General features: G+C 46.3%; 1 protein-coding gene across 4 annotated transcripts in view; it reads right to left on the bottom strand.

The window, feature by feature from the left end:
- The window catches only part of WDR59 (WD repeat domain 59), a 51447-nt gene that overhangs the window by 13036 nt on the left and 17130 nt on the right, over positions 1 to 21281 (bottom strand). For 2 of the 4 annotated variants that reach the window (XM_055818528.1, XM_055818526.1), the window contains exons 9-19: positions 21095 to 21172; positions 20022 to 20178; positions 18237 to 18316; positions 15924 to 16056; positions 12250 to 12374; positions 11214 to 11378; positions 10300 to 10395; positions 8672 to 8828; positions 7358 to 7427; positions 6947 to 7100; positions 3092 to 3148 (exon numbers count right to left, since the gene is read on the bottom strand). In XM_055818528.1, coding sequence (XP_055674503.1) covers positions 3092 to 3148; positions 6947 to 7100; positions 7358 to 7427; positions 8672 to 8828; positions 10300 to 10395; positions 11214 to 11378; positions 12250 to 12374; positions 15924 to 16056; positions 18237 to 18316; positions 20022 to 20178; positions 21095 to 21172 — 1272 coding nt within the window. Of the gene's footprint in view, positions 1 to 3091; positions 3149 to 6946; positions 7101 to 7357; positions 7428 to 8671; positions 8829 to 10299; positions 10396 to 11213; positions 11379 to 12249; positions 12375 to 15923; positions 16057 to 18236; positions 18317 to 20021; positions 20179 to 21094; positions 21173 to 21281 lie in introns of those variants that run through there. The other 2 variants (XM_055818527.1, XM_055818529.1) reach the window with 2 other exon arrangements.

Genomic DNA, 21281 nt, shown 5'->3' with positions numbered 1-21281 from the left:
GGTTTCTGCAATTTAGGTTTGCCTCAGCTACAGCAACGAAGTGTTAGAAAAAAAACCTACGACCAGAAATACGGGAACCACCATGGATGAGGTAAAGCTCATCACCATTAACAGAGAAGCTCTACTTCGAACCAATTGCTGGCATTAATTACAGGCGTAGCTCTCCACCGGGCAGTATTAAAGCACTTTTAACAGGGATTACCAGAGGCAAGGAGAGCTCTAGCTTGGGCCTGTCTGGCCAAGGTCCACCACAAGGTTCCTCTCTCCTTTTGGCTTCACCTCTTCTCCCAGGAGGAGAAGCTCCCACTATGGTCTTATTGGAAGGTGTCACCGAGGCTCACGGGCATTAGGGTAGGACAGAAAACAAGTCTCTTCCTAGGGGCTGGAGCACAGGTCACCAGGGGGAGCAGGGAACATAACAGTTGGAGCTGAAGCAGAAATCAACATGCGAGCGCGAGCTAACTATTGACAGCTGAAGGTCAGACACAGGTCTTACGCACTGCCTCTGACATTTCTAGCTCTTTCTGTAGCCTAGAATCCATGCCAAGGAGAACTGCACCTACCCAGTTGCCCCTGAGAGTTTAAGGAAAGGAATAGAAGAGAAAATAGCTACAGTGATAGTAAATTAAGACTCATCGGTTCCTCAGAGCACCAGGAGGAAAGAAACCAGAGCATTTATGACAATCATGGGGTTGGAGGTGACAGCGGGAACAGCACTGAATAATGACTAAAAAAGCCAGCCTGCACCTGCACTACCATACCCAAGGCTGTAATTTGCTGCAATCTGAGGTGATAACGATGGCAGTAAATGGGTTACATGTAGAAACAGATAGCCCAAGAATAAGCCACCAACTGCTTCGTAGCAACCACCATCATCACTGCATACTCAGCAGAAGTAGTTACAAAATGCTGCATGCCTGCTTGGAAAGGATGCTGAACAGTTGGGGGGGTATGCCTTTGGATCCTGCCGAGGCAGGAGTGCTCTAAGTAACGTCGTGCAATGTAAAGTGCCTGCTTTGCGTAAGCGTATGCAAAATTTCAGGGTTCGTGGTATAAACTGGTGTTAGTGGGGCAAAGGGAAAGGTTGCGTACAGAAGGGAACAGACTTGATGTCAAAGATTAAGTTGCAATAAGGCATTTACAAAATAAAAGAGTTAAACCTGCTCAAAGTCAGGTTCAAGCTACTTCTAATATTATTATTTTTTTCCAATAAAATTTTGAAATTGCTGCCTCCCTGCAGAAAGCTATGCTCCTTTCTTCTGAACAACTGCCTACAGATTAACACCCCCATGCAGGTCATGCAGCGCTGCTTGGATTTTCTCTTCAAAATAATCAACATTTACTATTTCCAGCATCTCCCACAGTACCAGGCACCTTCCATAAAAGGGCTAAAAATTCTGAGGCACTTCTGAATCAAGTGCCCCACAGCAGGAATATTTCTTTATAGGTTCCATCAATTAATAGCTGGCACCTGTCCTGAAGCAAAGGCATTTCTGAAGCGGAGGCTAGTCATTACCTAGAAAGGAGGAGGAATTATTCCTTCTTCTGGGCTTGCTAAGCTCTTGCTTCCATGAGCACCTTCAGCAATGCTGAGCTCTTCTTCCAGAAGGTAGGCACCTGGTCTGCACAAATAATCCACACCCCCTCCATGTATACTTGCGTCTTCGCCTTGGGCACTGCTGCTCGCTTTAGACAGTGTGATTGGCCTCCTCCAAAGGTTATCCACAAACAATCACTCAATCCTTGAAGGCTTGGCCTAATCCAGGTGTCATTATAAAGTATATCTTACACAAAATGATAACTTTATCACATCACTACTTGCCCTCCCTTCCAAGCCAGTGGTAAGGGAATTAAACTGTGGCCCTTTGTGCACCACAATTTACCACACCACAAGCCGGCAAGTTCCTTGCTTGGTTTTCTTTCTTTCAGTCTGTTCCTGATCCAAGACAGAACTTCATTTCTTGCCTCCACTGCTCACATTTCTTTATTAGCTCTTTGTGAAAAGCCTTGATGGAGTCAAGTAAATTACTTCTGGTTTCTTTCACCTATTATCTGCTAGCATAGTCATAAAGCTGCTGTAATTAGGAAGGCTTGATCCTATTATATGCGGTTAAATTAGGTGTTACAGGATTCTATTTTATTCCCTACTGTTTTACGAAGAGATAGCACGAAGGACAGCAGCTGTGAAAAAACAGTCTTTCACATAAGACATTAAGAAAAACGGACCTAAAGAGATCATCTTTAAATTGAAATGGAGTTTTCTAAGCTTTGCCTATGCTTGGCAGATGAGTGATGAGATAGTAATTGCCCAAATTTACAGCACAGCTTGAGCAACGCTGGTATCATCAAGATGTGCACATGAATGATGTTCAAGCTTGATGGACACGTGGACATGACTAATGGAAAATGACTGTGAAAGCAGCCTTGGAAGGGCAGGTGCCAGGAGGAGGGGGGTACCTGCCAGGGTGGCTGGAAGTGCAACCACTCCAACTGAATGCAGGGTGGTGCGATTCCATGGGCTGGGAGATGACCACAAATTAAGGAGAAATTCTATTTACTGCTCCAGGAAATAAGACTTTATGGTGTATCCCACGGAGAATAGGCAGCTCATTTTAATGAGATGACAGATCGCTGTCAGCAGCTCAACCAGTTTTGTTTCTTCCACAGCACTTAAGCGATCCTCCCTCTCCAGCAAGGCTTCATCTTTTTCAGAACTGAGGTGATCTCATGTCAGTCTCATCAGTCAGTTGATGACGCATAATAATCATTCAGCTCCTCCGCAATGCACTTTCAGTTTCTTAGAGGTTGATCTTTTCTTACACTTCAAACTACTCCTTGGCATCCTTTCCTGACTGCTGGGCCAGGTGAAACAGGCATGTTGTAGGTCAGCATTTGTACCCTGGGAACTAGTGTCTGCTCCTGTCCACTTACACATGCATTCACTCGTACTGGAGCCCTAGGCTCTGTGTGGAGTGCAAGTCCCCCACCTCTGTGCAGGTTACTCAAAGGCAGGCAGGTGGCATTTTATTCTTGGGCCCTTGGGCAGAAGACAGGGTTATATCAAGGACAATATTAGCACAGCGCACAGTACCGGGAAGTCGTTAATTGCTTGTATGGACCAACGTCGCCGGGCAGAGCGAGGAGACATCTGTATGTGAAAACGTTATACCCAGGAAAAGGGAAGAAAGACACCAAGAAAATTAAAGACAAAGGTAAATAAACTGAAATGAAAAGTGCCCTGAACCAGCAGAGTAAAAGATACTGTTCCCAACGGTTCTGTTACACAACGAACAGTTGCAAACCATGATCCCCGCTTTCATTCACACACAATTGTACTATACAGCATTACCTACAGCCCTGGTAAAGCAAGGGCTGCTGCGTCTGTGCCCCACACCAGCCTCTGTGGAAGTCTTTGGCAACCACAAATCTGGACAAAGTCTTCCACACACAACGTTGTATTACTGCGAGAAGCACTGAACTGTTTCATGTGACCTTCATACCATGATTTGACAGCAGAGCAGATGACAACACCCTGGTGGCCCCCCATGCTAGGCTCCTACTCTAACCAGTTTTACTCCTCTTGGCTGAAGAGGAAGGCAGCTAAGTGCAAACAATGTTATTTTTAAAACAGCTGTCCAGCGCCATGGCACAGAAATCTGCAGGAAGCTAAAGAAACACCCCTGCTTACTCAGATATCTCTTTAACATCCAGCATCCTCCAGGATTTCGTTCACTGGAAGCTGCAGTAACTGTTCACTTTGATTTTAAACAATAAAAGCCACATGTCAGGATATCAGAAGGGATGTAGAGACCTGCTGCTTGGCAGGGCCATGTGGAAATTGTCATTATGGGCCGAGGAACGCATTCAGATTGAGTGAGCAACCAAATTCACTGACTGACTATGCAGAATAGCTCCAAAGTAGGCTTTCATTACACATCTGCAGACATTTCATTAAGTACTCAATGTAGTACTATAGCAACAATAAACGAAGTATTACTGTGCACATACTTGAAAAATTTTTCTGAACTGGTCTGTAAGAGTCAACACAATAAAAAGGGTTATTTGTGTCATGTGCAATGTATTTTACATTTCTTTCGAGCTGAGGATAGGCAGTCAGAACCTTCAGCCTCTACTTTCCCTTGCAACTCACTGCTGGGAGAACCCTGCAGTCAGGGACATGGGGGGTGAGGCTGGCTGCAGGGCGCCCCAGAAAGAGAGAGGAGAAGACTGCAGCCTTGCGCTACAGGTTGCTCCACCAGGCCTCACAAGAAGAGGAGAGAAGGGTTAGCTGAAGGAAATTCGGTATAGTGGAGAAGCAGCAAAACTAAGCTCAGTCCCCCCACAAAGTCCTGCTCTCCTGTAGGCAGCCATGGCTGCCAGCCTGCGCTCCCCTGGGCTGGGAGCTGGAGAGGTCTGCAACCAGGCAGGCACCAGGGAAAACCGAAGGGATGTCCTCAGAAACAGCCGTCCCCAAGCCCTGCCAAATTCCCTGATGGGAAGAATGGGGACACTACTGCCACTGCCTCTGTGTACAGCTGTCCTTCAGGCAAGGATGAGCTGTCCCCAGGTTCCCCCATGAACAACCCTCCGACTTGGGGGAGAAAAACACAGCCATGGCACCTTCTTTAGAAGATATCCAGGTTTGAAACGCTGATGGCATTGCCACAGTATAGATACAGTTATTCCTTTCTGCTGACTACTATTGAGTGAGGGTATTTTGAGGAGTGAAAAAGAGGGAGGAAGAGAGGAGGAGTGTGCATGTGTGAATAAAAAGTGAGAAATATATATATATATATAGATGTGTGTGTGTCTCTTGAGCGTGTATATATATACACACATATATTTACATGAGCACAGAAAGGCTCAGTGTCAGATTTAGTTTCATTTTGGTTTACTAAGGACATCTCTGCTGGGTTTAGCAGCTCCCCTGCCTCCATGGGAACATGACGTATGCCCTGTCTAGCAATGGGTAAATTCCATCTATTTGCTAATGGTAGCGATGCCAGTGGTTGCTACATGGGATTTAAATACCTGGTTATCGCTGACAAATTCAGCTTGGGGGCTGAAGTTATATAACATGAGTTTAACACATAAAATTTGAAATTTTATATAACGCAAATATAAAAACTGAGCTTCAGAGCAAGGGGTTAACTAGACTCAAGAGTCTGGGCTTTTTGAAATCCTCACAACAAAATGACATAAAAATATGTAGCATTGATCTAACACAGGCCATGATATCAACTGAAGAATCGTAAAACCTTTGCTGAAGGGAGATACAATCTTTTGCTTGTTTGTTTGTTTTAAAAACTATTTCAACTGCAAGAACATTTGAGCTAGCTCCCTGCTAGGGCCCTTACACTTCTTCCAATCCAGCATGTAAGGAGATAGCTTGGCAGGCAGAAGGGGAACAGAGGATTTTTTTCTGGCTTTCAGCAGTTACGGCTACATATATGCTTTTTTCTCTCGATTTTTTTTATCCGTGACAAAAATCTTGTCACCATCAGTACAAGGGCTGGGGAGACAGGTCACATGAAATTGCACCAAGCTGCTTCCACGTGTAATTTTCAGCCTTGTCTGTCATCTTAGAGAGCTGCGTGTCAGAGACAAGCACGCTGCAGAGGACAGAAGCAGCTCTTTAAATAAACTCTCCTGCTGGCAAAGACTAGAACAGGCTGTAATTCTTATATCAGGCAGCACCATTTTCTCTTCTCATCAAAAAGAAGTTTGTGTGGGGAAAAAAATAAAACACCAGAACGGGGACTCCGAGAGTCTTCTGGGGCCTGCACGGAGGCAAAGCTTGCCATCGGGACAGAGGCTCTCCCCATGGCTGGTAGGTGTAATGACTGACTCACATCGTGCAAGGAGGACACAGTCCCAGAGGGGTCAGCTGTCATGTCCAGCAATACTGGAAAATCAAGACCTCTTTCCATGCCCAGGAAGGATGAGAGCTCAAGGCATGGAGTTTCCCTCTGCTCCTGGGACAGGAGTTCCCAAGCTCCACTGCAGCAGAGTGCAGACAGCCCTCAGCTTTCCTTGGGGTACCTGGAAGCTCTCCATTGCTGCACCAGATTAGTGGCCTCAGCATGGCACTGGGGAAAATACCTGAATGCCCTGAATTCTCAGGTTCTTGATGGAAGCTTACCGAATTTTTGCAAGCCACTTCACCCCCTGCTGAAGCACAGAGAGATTCTGAGCAAGCTGCATGGCTTATTGTTCCTGCAGCATCTGCTCCAGGCACACCAGGCTCTCAGCTGCTTCAGAACTACCCTATGGCCACCCCAAAAATACCAACAGGTCCTCCTCACCCTCTGTGTCACAGAAGGAAACAATCCCACTCTCCTGCAAAGCCTTGCTTGTAAACAGCAATGACAGCAAGACCTATACCTAAACCAGAAGCATGTGGACTGAGAGATCTTTGGAGAATCATGTAGGAATGTTTTTTTGTTTAAAAAAAAAATAAAAAGTCCAAAGGGGCACATATCCCTGAAAGAGACACCTGTAATAGAAATAACCAAATATACCCCATAAACCAGGACAGGTTGTCAGTGAGCTGCAGAAAGCCACAACCCTTTGCAGCTGTATACGTCTGGGTGTACAGAGAAAAGCAGAGCTCCCCACATGTACTTATCTGGAGACTACAACTTCTTAAGTGTAAGATTTTAACCCTATGTAATGCAAAGGGAGACAATGTAATGCACTGAAGGAAGCTGTTATGGTCAGTGTAGAGAAATATCAAAATAAGCAGGTCAAATGCTAGAGAGGATCAGTAAAGTAGTTACTAATAGGAGATAAATCCATTTGACATTTTTACAGAGCTGCCTGTAAAGAGATGCCTTATTGAGAAGAATATGAAGCTTCTGTTACTAGCAGTGTTCACAGCTATAGGAAAGGAATACAGCTCACAAATGCTGAAGTGTTAGGGAAGACTTTTTGGTCTGGTACTTACCCTCTCTTTGTAGTAGAAGGAGCTAATGGAGACCTGCTCCTTCTCGCTGCGTGTTGGGCTCCCACTGTACAAACGCAGGTTGCCTGGAGTCTCTGTGCGGATCTTCATTGGAGTAATGAGGCCACTATGGTACGCTGATAAAGCTGACAGGGACCTGGAAACAAGAGAATACACTTTCAGGAGCTTTCACCCACCAAACTGCTCTGGAGGCTCACAATGACATCTCCAATAACCCAAGCTGCTAGCAAAGTTTCAGGTGTTTTGAAAGAAGCCTCTGCTGAGGGCCAGTGATGCAAGACAGCAGGCTGTCAAGGGCACAGCAAACACCAGAGGTCAGTAGCTCCAGCACAGAATCTGATATTCTCCTGCTTTCCTGCCCAACACACCTCAGATGCGACACAGGGTACTCACCTGGGTGTGGGCTCCATCGGGGACACCGCTCGGTGCATGGTCATAGGTCTCGTGAAATACACCAGGTACCCTGAAAAGACATGACACGACATAAAGATCACACAACCAGGAGTAGATTACCCAGGGGTGGTTTACACAGGGAAACCTGGTCATTTAAGGTATCAGTCGAGGGGCTGGGTGCCTGTCCACTACCCTAAGTGCTTTTAAACTGCAAGTAAACAACCACATTTTTTCAACCCTAATCCCTTCCCTACAAAATCATTAAAGAGCATGTTTCAGTTGAGAAGACTGTCTTAAAAGCACCATCTCAAGTGGCTTACAGATGTTAGAGAAAAGACAGTAAAAGAAAACCAACAAATTAATGTTCACATTTTAACTCTTCACCAGAACTTGTCAAGCACTGATATCCAGAAGCAAGCAAGGTGATGTCTGGCTACAAAGAGAAACCATTGCAGCTTGTACAACTCTCCTCTTCAAAAGGATAACCCCAGCCACCTGAAGCCAACTCCAAAGTGCTGCCTCCTCACAAGCCTTACCACATTTGTTAGCATCTCTGAGCCTACTCAGTACAATACTACTCTCTTTCACTTTTGCTGGGAATTCGACGAGGCCTGTTTGAAAAGCAGCTTTCAGATCAAGCTCAGATGGGGATGTGGTCAGGCCTGGAGGAGGCATGCTTGCATCTGAAACAGCTCGGTGAAACTTTATAGCTCTTACTCAGACCGCAACCTGTTTTTTAAGGATGATGTTTGCACTGTACACTCTCCTGGAAAGCTGGATGTGATTGTACCCCATTGCCCATCTAGGAGAAGTTTCCCAATGACCTCAGGAAAGCTACTTTGGACAACTGCAAGGGTGCAGAATGAGAAAAGAGTGGTTAGTAACAAGAATATGGTTTCAGCAAGGCGTAAGTTCAACCCCAAATAACAGGAATTTTTTGAAGACTGAGCGCCAGAGTATGTTCAGCAATTTGATGCCAGTAGGAGAGAACTAGGCAAGGAAAACAGCTATTCCCAGTCTTCTATAAAAGAGAGGTCTGTCAATGCCTCCGGCATGCCACAAGCCAAAGCCCCTCTCTTCAGCTAGCCCTGGATTTCCAGATCCTAAACTCCTGCATACAACACCAACTGCAAACAGTTGCTAACTGGTCTCATTATCTACGAATTTATCACAACAGCGCTACTTTAATACTATTTCTTACTTGTTGCATGGCAGCAACCAAAGCCTTGCCTTGTTCAGAGGCAAGCATTCCCCAAGGCATTACAAGGATCATTCCCCAGGTAGCTGTTGTAACGTATCAGTGATGGGGCTAACCTGCACCACAGAACCTGGCTCCAGAGGTCCGTGGAAATGGGATGTTAGAGTCCTGGTAGGAGCCATAGGCATTGGAGACCCGGGCGAACGTGGGCAAGGGGGGTGTTACGGAGTTTGACAAAGCGTAGGGATTGCTGGAGGTGCTGTCCTCTTGGTTCTGAAACAGAAGTACCCAAGGTCACACTCCGGCTGCCACAGGAAGGAAACCCAGCTGGAGCACCGGACATCGCAGTGCCAGGCAGCCTCACAGAAGTGCTCGTCCTCTGAGCCAGAGCAGATCAAGCACAGAGCATGGTTATTGCCCAGGCTGCAAAATCACTTGCAAGCTCATTTACCTTTGAGGAAAGGGCTTCTCTGGCTGCTCGTCCAGAGATTTCTCTCCCACCATAGCAGTGTTGAAATGCAGAGCTTAACTTGAGGTGAAACAGTGGGAAACTATACAGAAAATCTGTCCCTCAGACTCTGGATACGACTCTCAAGACGGAGCTGAGCTAAACCTGACCTCAACGACGCAAATGAGACAAAGTCACCTTAAATAGGAATACCACACAGCTGTGGGGAGTCAAATGCTGGTTGGGAGTCCTGAAGTGAGGAAGGCAGGTGGTGTGAAACACAGGGGGGCCTCTGGCCATAGGAACTTCGGCAGAAATCTGCACTTATGTAGATAAAAGGAGGGCTACAGCTTGGGTCTAAAGGATAAAAGGAGGGCTACAGCTCAGGTCTAAAGGAATTCTTTAAAGCTACTGGTGCCTAGCTTGAGTCATCAGATTTCCATACAATGGAGAAATTAACCACTGAAACCAAACAGAATTAAGCCTTCGCATGTAAATAAATAATTTTAAAAAGCCCTTTATTTGTGATGAATAAACAAAATCTCTCAGAAAAGAAACTTGCGGAGACTCTCCAATCTTTTCCTGTATGCTAAAAACACCCACTCCAGTACACTTCACCCACACACAGACCTAATACCTGACACTGCAATGCTGAGTAGGTATCACAGATCTCTCAGCTAAGGGCAGAATGTGACTTGGATTGTATCATCCCTACAAAACCTCAGCACAAGGCTTCAGAAAAAACAGACTTTCACAGCTTTTTTTTTTTTTTTTTTGTAAGGGAAGAAAACAAAGACCCTAGAATAGGACTAGCAGGATCTTTGACTAGAAGCGAGGAGGTAAAGACATCTGCGACTGCCTTTCAGACACAAATGAATCCCTCAGCTCCCTGATGCCTCTTATCATCTCTCATAGATGAAAACCATGCCCTGGTGATCAACGAGATATACTCTGAGCTGGGAGGCTACCACGCACCACTAAGATGCTCCAACACCCAGTCATTCCTGCTAACTTGAATGCTAACTAACATTCCTGCTAACTAACACTGCTAACAGTGAGCATGCAGAGCTCCCCAGAGCAGCAAACCTTCAGGGACTGATTTTCAGAAAAAATCCACACCTAATCGTCTGCTCAGTTTTCTTCAACATTAACCAGAAGTGCTTACACAAATGTAACTGCCAGTCACAGGGGTCTATTTACAGTCTAATGAGGCTGGACTCTCACTGCAGAGTCAGAAGTGTGGGACGTGGGAGAAGACAACAAACTTGGGCAGAAAGCCCATGCAGTTTTCCATACCACAACAGACTCCAGCCAGGAGACCAGCTGACGCAGGCAGGGCTCCAGGCAGCTCTGGTTCCGCTTCACTTTCTGCAGAGAAGTGTCTTTCAGTATCTGGAATACATACAAGACACAGCTTGAATCATGGTTACATCCAGTTTCCCCACACCTATTTTTATCTGCAGAGCAACTAAGTTGCCAGGATCCAGAGAGGCCAAAGACATCCTCTAAGACCCAATGGAACCACAGAGACTCACTGGTCTGGTGTCTGCTTTAAGCTGCAAGCTTTGACCAGAGCACTGAAGGTTCACCTAGATTCAGGATGCTCTGAGCCAGGATTTGGTCTTCCATACCACTGTAGCCCATACATTCCACACCAGTTTGTGGCAAACTGGATCAATTTTTTTTCAGGAAGGAACCCAAACTGATCCATCAGCTTGCTGCTGGAGAAAGGATTTCATCAGCAACAGGATTTCCTACAGGAGACGATCAAACACCTGGCCTGGAATTAGTGGGGCCCGTGTAAAAACTCCCCTCATTTTTAAAGCAGCTTGTAGAGGACAGCCGGAGGCAACATCCCAGCTCAAAAACATTATCTTTCTGCAGCTGGATGCTTAGCTGGTCATTTTGTCTGTTATGGGATTGGGGGCAACTGCATGATGAGAAGGATGTCAGGGATCCTCAGGCAATACACATCATATTGGAACAGAGCAGCAGTGAAAAACACAGGTTTAAAAAGCACCAGCAGAGAAAAGCAAACACCAGGCTGCAAGGCCAACAAAAATGCTACCCTAGGAGCTCCACAATATATCAGTTCAAAGTGACATGTGGTATGTCTTCGGTAAAGTCAGATGTTTTATTGAGACAGTAACTTAGACACTAAGTGTCCAGCATTTGTACATTTATAAGGACAGTGTATACTCCCCACACACCTTCAGCAGCTTTGCCTTCATGGAAGCAGTAATTGAGGTTGGGTTGATGAACTGGAAGGATGGTGCAGCATTATTGGGGTACTGGACAGGGAACATCACCAGCATCCGGACTCTGTGGTTGCCACAATGCACTGACACCGTACAGCTGCGACTCACCGCATCCATCTGTGAGGAAAAGCAATTGCTCTGTAGTTAGATCTCCAATGACTTCTAAACTTATAGTGGCTTAAATTCACGCTGAGGGGCTGATTCCTCTGCACACCCATAGAGGAAGTCATGCTGTTCTTAAGGGCAGCGAACACAGTGACAGCAAAAAACCCCAGGCAGATGGAGACAGACTGTTCACACCAGCAGACAGCTAGTCCAGCATGTGGAGACCACAGCCCGCCCAGGCAGCACCAGGAATCAGGCTCTGCCCCCAACAGCCACTGCACCCCAGCCCACCTCACTGGGCCACGGAGAGCTCCAGGCCCAGTACAGCAGTAACAGGCACCATCTAAGATCATATACTACTGTCTTAGAAAACTACATCAGGGCCATGCTAAAAGCTGTGAAACTACAGTGGTGGCAAAAGGAGACGGGCAGCTGCCTCAAGCCGCCCATCCCAGCACAGTGTTGTGCCTCCAGCCAGCACACACGAGGGTCTGGTGTGCAAGGGAGATGCCAAAACTGAGGGAGAGAGTGCAGGGTAGGGAGAGCTCAGCAGGTGGGGTTCTGAAACAGTCAAAATGAGATCAGTGGTGCATGTAGTGCAACAAGTCACTTCCCACTCTGCAGCCGAGGCAGGGAAGAAAACACTGTCCAGCCTTCTTGGGACCAGCCAGCACTCTGACTGTGCTGAAACACTTCCCTCATTCCCAGTGTCTGGGATTACCCTCTTTGCTACTACCCCTGGCCAAGAGGATCTCTACAGCTCAAAATAAACCTTGTTTACAGATGGCAGTCACTGCAGCAAAGAAGGTTCCCCTCTACAGGCTCTGAGAAGCCAGCCTGCCCACATCGCCTCCTAACAAGCCAGCAGAAGGAAACTCTCTACCTCCACATTGACATTTCGGATCTGCACGTTGATCAGTGAAAACTCCTGCTGCAGTGTTTGAGGCAGTCCCAGTTGGTCCGTTTTCTTTCCCACCAGGGGGTCATTCAGGAAATCTTCTTTTAAGGCTGACAGGAAAGATGGAGAACAGTTTGAAACAAGCTATAACAGACAGATTTTTGGCACACGATGCCAGGAGGGAGCCAAGACAGCAGGCTTTCCTCTGCTCTGCTGACACATGGAGATCTGAGTTTTACCTGGCAAAGACCTGTGAGCTGGAGGGTCTCAGCTGTTGTTTAGAGGCAGGCTTCTGAGCCTTGCTCTTCAAAAAAACAAATCTGTCTGCACACAGGTTTCCCAGGAAGGTTAAGAACCTGCCTGTATTCTGCACTGCCCTAAATGGTCTGTCTCATTTGAGATCCCTTCTCCTCCCTGCGCAGTACTGCCAGAGTCACAAACAGCTGAACTAGAGCCTCTCAGTTCAGGGGGAAAGAACTGCTGCCAAAGCAGTCTCCAGGAGGAGCTCTGGCCTTTGGGACTCAGACCCCACCACCCCTGGCTTTCAGGGAATGCTTCCGAAGCAAAATAAAGCTTTGGGAGAGAGAAGGGGGCAATTCTGGCCCTAGCAGAGGCTTAATTCATTTGTAGCAGCCGTTTGCATTTTAACATTGCAAAGCACTCTACTGTTTTAATGGCCTTTAAAGACTCATCTAAATGCTGGGTTTAGCTTGTCCGGTTCCAACACTTCAGGACAATAACCCCTGAAGGCCAGAACACATTTAAACAGCCAGGCAAGCACTGCAGGACACAAGGAATTATGGTTAATAGAGTGAACTTGACTGAGTTTCAGAAGAATTAATCTCTGCCTGTGCTCATTCCTGCCTTTTGCCTCGTATCTTGCTATGTACCCCCAACAGGCCAAGGGCAGCTCCTTCTGAGGAGTGTTTTGCTGTGGCACCACTACCTAACATGATCAAATGTATTTTTTGATGATGGTGCCAATGACACAAGGGAAGTCCCGATTATTCAGCTGTCATAGTCACACTTGCAGTATTGCATTGCACAGACTACTCCTAGCAAAAAAATAAATTACAAGAAATGCAAAAAGCTGTCCTTTTACAGGCATTTGTCTAAAAGTTACGACTTTGCTGCTGGGACAAATATATCTGGTTTTACTGCTGCCCAGTGGGTTGCTGAACACGGATAGGTAGGATGCTGAGCTACTCATTTCTGTTTGCGATTTTACTATAGTGCTTAGATATACTTCACAAAAGGGAGCTGAAAAGGGGATTAAAGGAAGATCAGTGGCTCTCAGGGAAGATAATTATTTCTAGCTCAAGGCACCACATAGCTTACTGAAAAGCCATCTCTGAGGTTCCCGATACGGGCAGTACCCTCCCTTTGTCTTCTCCTCCCATTCCCTTGCAATCAGTTTCTAATCCCTCAAAGCCCACATATCTGTATAGATTCCTAAAGATCTTTTATAGGCAGCAGCCAGTGAGGAGAGCTGCACACTGACGACACAGCTGGTGGGCCTTCCAATTTATCTGCAGAGTGCTGTTCTCTTCAAACATCCCTGAAGTGCTTTACTAATATAACATGGAGACTTTTGTCTGCAGTTGAAATGCAGTCACCTCCAGGGTGAAACATCAACAGTCCACAACAGCTTTTAGGCTAGAAATAACTGAAATTCCTGCCTAGGGACTTGCCTGTGCATTAATCCTGCAGTCATGGTATTTGCAACAAATCTACCCTGCTACAGAAAAGCCATTTTCATTCCCTTTGGCTGCAAGGGAAAACCTACCAGTCCGAACCAAAGCCAGACCCACACGGAAACCACATAGGGTGTATGACCGTGACCTCATCAGGGATAGTAAAAGAGTTAACTCTTCTCTGTGGAAAAAGAGAGGCCAGGCAGCCAGAATAACACTTAATGCTCCCACTGGAGCAAGAGAGGCTGTGCTTCCTCACGCAGTACTGCTCATGGGTAGCACAGGTGGCTGAGGCTTTTCTTATCATATTATAAAACTCTGACGCAGACAGAGGTGCTGACAACTTTTAGAAACCTGTTCTGCTGCCACATAGGACAGGTGGCAGAGGAGAACTTCACTGGGATTTGCTGGGTTGGCATCTTCCAGTTAGGAAGAGATGCCTTCCCTAAGGGACCTCACAGCTAGCTCCTTTCTCAAAGGACAGATATTAGACCACTTCCTCCCCTTCTCTCTGGTTTGTTGGCAAGTTAAAGAGAATGAAATCACTTTCCTGCAAGCCCCTCACCTGGGGATCCATGTAGCACCCTGCTACAATACAGAAAGGAACTGTGCATTTAAACCCAAGCTGACACAAAGGCATGGGAGCATCGGATTCTTATTCCTCAGTATTAGACAGCGAAATCTCTTTAGATAACTTTGTCACATGCACATCATCACCATGGGTCTCAGCTGCTGCAATCTCTTCTTCTTCACTAACACCCTGAATGTTTAACCTGGCCAGTGCCTTAACCACACAAACCCTCCTTCACATTCCTTCCTTGCATGCCTTCTCTTCCATAAAGCCAAATCAATGCTTTCTGTTAAAGCCTCTGACCCATTCCCACCCACCCATACAGTACCCAGAATTTGGAGATACCATCCCTCTCCCTCTGCTCTGCCAGCCTTCAGGCACCTTTCATCAATACCCAAATAAAAATGCATGAGCTCTCTCCATACGACTTCTGCTGGATGGGAGAAGGCACCAGCAAACATCTCCGTGTTAGATGAGTTCACGCAGTTAGCTCACCCCAGCAGAAGTGTTTAGGTACCAGGCGTGATGTGAGCAGCTCGTGTCAGAGTGCCTTACCACATGCTACCCTCTTCTCTCTGCTTAAACTAATCTACCGGTACAAGACCTATCAGAGCAGCTCCAGAGGAGGCCACAAGAATGGTCTGAGGGATGGAACACCGCTCCACTGAAGAAAGGCTGAGAGTTGGGGTTGTTCAGCCTGGAGAAGACAAAGCTCTGAGATCTTATCACAGCCTTTCAATACTTACAGAGGACTTATAGGAAAGATGGAGAGAGACTTTTTACCAGGGCCTGAAAGCGACAGGACAAGGGGCAAAGGTTTTAAATGAAAGAGCGCTGGTTTTGAATGGACATAAGGAAGAAATGTTTTACATAGAGGATGGTGAGACTGGCACAGGTTGCCCAGAGCAGCTGCAAATGCCCCATCCCCAGAAGTGGTCAAGGCCAGGCTGGATGGGGCTTTGAACAACCTGGTCTTCTGGAAGGTGTCCCTGCCCGTGAGATGGAGCTTGGGACTAGATGATCTCTGAAGGTCGCTTCCAACCCAAACCATTCTATGAGTCTGTGAGTTAAGAGCCAGAACTGACTTTCTGGCTGCCTTATTTTTAGGAGCAAGCCACAACTATAATCTAAAAAGAAGGCAATTAAATGATATTAGTGACAAGGAAGAGCTTCGTTTTACAGATCGAATCATTGTGTTAGAGGAGGAAAAGCTTGGCAGGATGATCCTGGGAAACCCCTAGTGTTTTCCCTCCTCCCAGATGGGGAATCCATTAACCTTTGAAACTGCACTAGTTTGTGCTTTGCCTACGTTATTTTCTTATGCCAAGATGCATCTTCTTCCCAACACAAAGACAGCTGGTGTTTCAAGTTCCATGACCCATCGCTCGTCTCACCTTCCTCATCCCCATGTCCAGAGTTATGCTGGGGCTCCGAGTCCTGAGGGTGAAGGGTCTTGTCTGGCTCTGGCAGGTGAGAAATCCCATCGATGAGGTCCTCGACTCCATCCAGGATATCATTAGCACACAGCTGAAAAGAACAAACACACCCATATGGTGCACAACAGAAACCAAGCTGTGGAAACAGCCATCACTAAACAACTCGTTTCTCCAGGGAGCTGGATATGCAAGGTCTGTCTGTCCATGCAACAGTCATGACCAAGACCTCGGCATTGTTTCTGTGACAAAACCAGGTGATTTTCCACTGTCCAGCATCCTCAGCTCTGTCACCTCAGACAGCCCAGCCAAATCTCCTACTTGCTTACAAAGCCACTTGATTGACAGGGCCAGTCTAAGTAACAGAGGTTTTACTTTAATCAAAACAAAAGCTGATTTAACTTTAATTCCTTGAATTAATTTGTCAAAACTGGATTAAGTTTTTAGATCAGATGTAATAGCAGCACCCTTTCTGCTTTTGATATTTACATTCCAGTATGATCTAGGGACCGAGGTACATTACTAGGGGCCCTAGTGTTCCAGGTTCTGTATCAAAAAGAGACCATGAAAATTTAGTATTTTAAGTTCAGCACAAGAAAACAGGGATGATGAAGAAACAGGGAGGAGAAAGGAAAGGACAAAGGTGCAATGCAGCAAATACCAGCATTGGTCACCAGCAATGTGCCATCAAGTATGTAGTTTGATCCAGACAAAGACAAGGACAACAGAGCGGGAGTCAGCAGAGGAATAGTAAAGGCTCTGACATGGATGAACATTCGATTTAAAGACAGGAAAGAAATCAAATTATTCACAAATATATCAGGTAGGAATAAAGGGTCATTTTTTCACAGAGAAAGTTTGTTACAGACCTGCAGGACTTCTGCAGGATCTGTGCTGGGACACATGCTTCTCAACATATTCATTAAAAACCTGGAATAGGAGGTGAATAACGACATGACCAGGTTTGCTGATGCCACCAAGTTTTACAGGGTAGTAACAAGAGTGGCTGAGTGCAAACAATCACAGAAGCACCTTACTGGAGTAACTGTATAAACATGAAAGATGAACTTCAGTTCAGATAAATATAAAGCAAGGCACACAAGGGAAAAAATGGCAAGTTCAAGCTGACTGAGGGAACAAGGTGTAGAGGCCAGACTGAGTCCATGTTTTCATGGAATTATGCCTGACAATTTAAGGAACAAACCAAGTACTGAAAATTCTTTGGAAAGAACAAAATTCAGATCCCCATCTCAAAAAGTCTACAGTAGAACTGAAAAAAAGTCATGGAATGCAAAAGGACAATCAAAGACCTTGTACAAAGGATAAAGTAAATCAAGACCTTTTGACTTGAAAAAGGAGGCAGCTGAGAAGGGAGATCTACGGAATTACCAGTGGCACAGATAAGATGGCTGCTCATTTCATCTTCAGTGTAATGAAACCAGCAGATTGTAAAATAAACAAATGAAAGGAGCTGTTTTTCCACACAACATACAGAAAGCCAGGAAACTCCTTGTCAATAGGATTTTTAAGATGACAAAAATTTACACATGTCCAAAAAGAGACAGAACAAGTCTACAGAAATGAAACTCCTAAAGCTCTGTCAAATACAAAGATGCCAGACTCAAAGAGCCTCAAAGCTGTAAACTGCAGGAGGCTGGCAGGGCATATGAAAGAAAAATCACTAGATACTTGCCTCATTCTTATCTCCTTCCAAGATACCCACAGCTGAAGATGACGCAGGGCAATATGGACCATTGTGGCCATATGAACCTCTGGTGTGACCCAGCACAGCTGTTCTAGTAACGGCATCAGCAATTTGCAACTGCTGCCAGGCAGCAGAACAGGATTCACACTGCTTGCACCAGGCTGAGAGGCAATGGAAACAAGGGGAGGAAGGGGAAGGCACCATCCCTACATTTACCTGACACCTAAAATGCCAAGAGTCATACAGCCTTGCAGCCATGGAGGTGGCATCTTTAGAGGCAATGCAGGCAGTAACTGATCTCTACCTTCCCCAAAGACTTCTACGCTTACTGTTACACAACAAAGCAGCCTTGCACTTCTACAGCAGCTTTTGAGGCACAGAGAGGCCTTATCACAGGTCTCCTTGGGGATGTTTCTGGACTGGACCTGAAGAGGAAAGTGAAGTGGCAGCTGGGTGCTGTGTCTGCAGCTCTAGGATATCAGAGGAGTGACTGGGAGTGCAAAGAAAGGGAGGTGAATGCAGCCCGTAAGGAAGCTGCCTACAGTTCACAAGCAGAAGTGTTTACGTACCCTCTGCAGCTGAGAGTCAATCCGCCACATTCGCAGAGTCTGATCACGGGACCATGTAACCAGCTGGTAGTCTTTAGAACCTACGAAGGACAGAAACAACTTACAGACCCCACTGAAAACAGAAACTATCTCAGCCCTGTGTTTTGTGTAAACAGATTCAAGCAAGCCAGCAGGGAGATCCAATGGATAAGGCACTAAACCGAAAGGCAGAGCAAGTCCTTTTCTGCTTGGAATTGATCAGCCTTTATGCCTCCCTGCACCACGGTTACCACACCTCTAAACGTGGTGTAATTTACAGGTGAAAGTAAGTATAATGAATGTGACGCAAGTTTTCTAGGAACTAGGAATGAGGAACTAGGAATGAACAAGATCTACTATAATATTTAAATAAAACGAGTAATATAGTTGAGAAACAGATCTATCTTTACAATAACTGTAAAGTCAAAACATCTTTTAGTTCATCATCTGCTTCAAGATGCAGATGTTTTAAAACTTTTCTAAGCTAAGATGCTTCTGCCCTCCCCCTTTCTCCTTCTGAAAGACGGATGATGCCAAGACAAGTTGAGGTTGCAATGGCATGCATCGAGCCACATACTATCGATCAACTGATAAAGGTACACAGACATATTTATGCCCATGTTTACGTCTGGTGATACAGTTTAAGTTTCCCTTGTCAAACAGCTGCTACGCTTAAGAATTAGCTGCTGCACAGCTGCTTCCTACACCCCTCTGCAGAGGCACAGGGGCTAAATACAGCACAGCAGACTCTGTGGAAGGAGATTTGTGCTATCTTGGTTGTGTCTGCACTGAAGCAGACTTGGAATGCTTGTATGACTGATTTATGTTGCTTGAGATGAGCGTGACTTCCAGCCTCAGACATGTATCTATTAACTAAGACAACACAACTGTGGTTCAAGCCTCCTTGAATGCTCATTCACAAGCTGTCTGAGGCTGCACCTCCAGATCCTAACACAGTTCTAGATTGCTCTCCTCTTTTGGAAGAGGAAAAGCAAGATATGGAGAAGAAGGTGACTTAACTGAATTTCCCCAGCAGCTGGTGGCAGAGGGTTGGACCACAACTTTTACACGGCACTGCAAAGCTGTACCACCAGTGACACCGCAGCCAGGCGTGCATGTCCTGTCAATGGCACCCCAGGTGCTGGAAACAAAGCTGTGCTCTGTGTGGTTATCCAACCTCTAATACGGAATCTCCTATATTTAGCTGCCTACGCTGGAAAATTTAGTCAGGACTGAACTCTAAGAGCAGCCTCTCTATCCCACGCTCCTCCTCCCCTGCTTTTGCCAGCACACAGATAAGGTGGGCTCGCTGGGTCTGTGGTCTGGGATGTGCTGGAGGCTGCTGATCCCGGCAGTGATGTGAGGGGTTAACCGGTCAGCCTGCAGCTCGGAGCAGGGGGAGGTGCCTGAACTCCTACACCCATTTAATAGTTTGTTCAATTTATTCTGAAAGATCCATTTAAAAATAGACTCACAGGAGAGTGGAAGCAATTAAGAGTCACCGCTGACCCACTCAGCATTTGGTAGATTTGCTTTGTTAGCATGGAACCAAAGGGCAACGCTTCTGTGGGCACTGCCATAAAACCAGTACAAACCAGCTACAGTTTGAGGGGAACGGGGTGGGAAAGTGGGTAGGAGCTACTCCAGGGAAAGGCAAGAGTCAAATGGCAATAGTGTAAGCATCACAGCCAGGAGCCAGGCCCCCACACTCATGGTCAGCCGATGGCTGCAGCGCAGGGAAGAGCACACATCCAGCCCTGAACTCACCTTCTTTCTGCTTCCTCCACTGAAACTCCAGCACCACATCATCATGTCCCACAAAAGTGTGGACAGGCGTGTTCAAGTCAAAGACGTTCCAGAGAAGCAGACTGTTCTCCCGACGGAGCTGGGGGACCATCACTGTCACCAGCCCATTGCTGAAAGGCTTGAGAGAGAAACACCCCTCCAGTTAGCCCCGGGGAGTTATGCTCCCTTGCTGCTGTAATCATACTCTCGTTCCTCCCTTTTCCCACCAAGAATGCTTGGGCTTTGAAGGAGCTCAGCACAAACCACAATGACACCTGAAACTGGGAGGGTCCAAGGCAGCTGCTGTGCAAAACCACTGTCTTACAAGGGGTAAGCAGTAGTGCACTGAGATATTCAATGCAGATCACTTAAGATTAATAATTTCTTTCTGCTGCTTCCTCACTTTTCAGCTGTGAGGCTGCAGGGATTTCCCCACTGACTTTTCACATGGGACCCTTACTGCAATTTGCCTGGAGCTGGAAGAATTGGCACCTACGGACTGAGCTTCAGGCCATATTCAAATGTCTGGGGAAGGGAACAGATATGACTGATGTTAAGAGCCTTAGCTTCACATGCTTGGGTGCTTGTTCTGTAAAAGGCAACAGCTCTTGGATGTGATACACTGTAAGGGCCCACCGTGGCATACTTGGAAACACTGGGAGTAGAGGAAGCACTTGGAGAGGGCAGACCACTGCATTGCTCTGTGCAACATGTACCAATGCTGGAGCTGAGTGGAAAAACAGGACAGCGAGAGCAGCCACGACTTTCCAAGCCTCCTGCTCCCAGAGCCAACCACTGCACCCAGGTTTTCACCCCCCAGAATGATGATGTCCAAGACTGGGCTCTCACACCATTAGTCATTCCTTCTCCTGAGTGCCCTCCATGGCAGATGTTGCTCTTCTAGGCCTTTTAAGCACCAAGAGAGATTTTTAAAATCAACTTAATGTCCAGCAGTAGAACTGGTGGAAGCCCTTCAGCAGTTCTTCTTTATTTAATGTCCCTTTGTACATTTGCTCTCACAGCACAAGTGGGGCTGGTGGGAGTGTCTCACTCACCGTGTATCTTGCCTTCCAGACAGGAACCTGGCAGGGAAGGATATTGAGGTATTTCCGAGGCTGACGGTAATCCCAGAACTTAAAAAAAAATAGAAGGCAACAGAAAGACAAGCAAAAGCAGGAGTCAGCTGGCTATACTTTCAGGCTGCAGTCTTCCATGCGGCTTGCAGATATAACAGCAAAAAAC

This window comes from Falco peregrinus, chromosome 14 (genome assembly GCF_023634155.1).
Source record: "Falco peregrinus isolate bFalPer1 chromosome 14, bFalPer1.pri, whole genome shotgun sequence".
Taxonomy (NCBI): domain Eukaryota; kingdom Metazoa; phylum Chordata; class Aves; order Falconiformes; family Falconidae; genus Falco; species Falco peregrinus.
The sequence above is the reverse complement of the archived record's forward strand: the minus strand, read 5'-3'. Positions and strand labels throughout refer to the sequence as shown.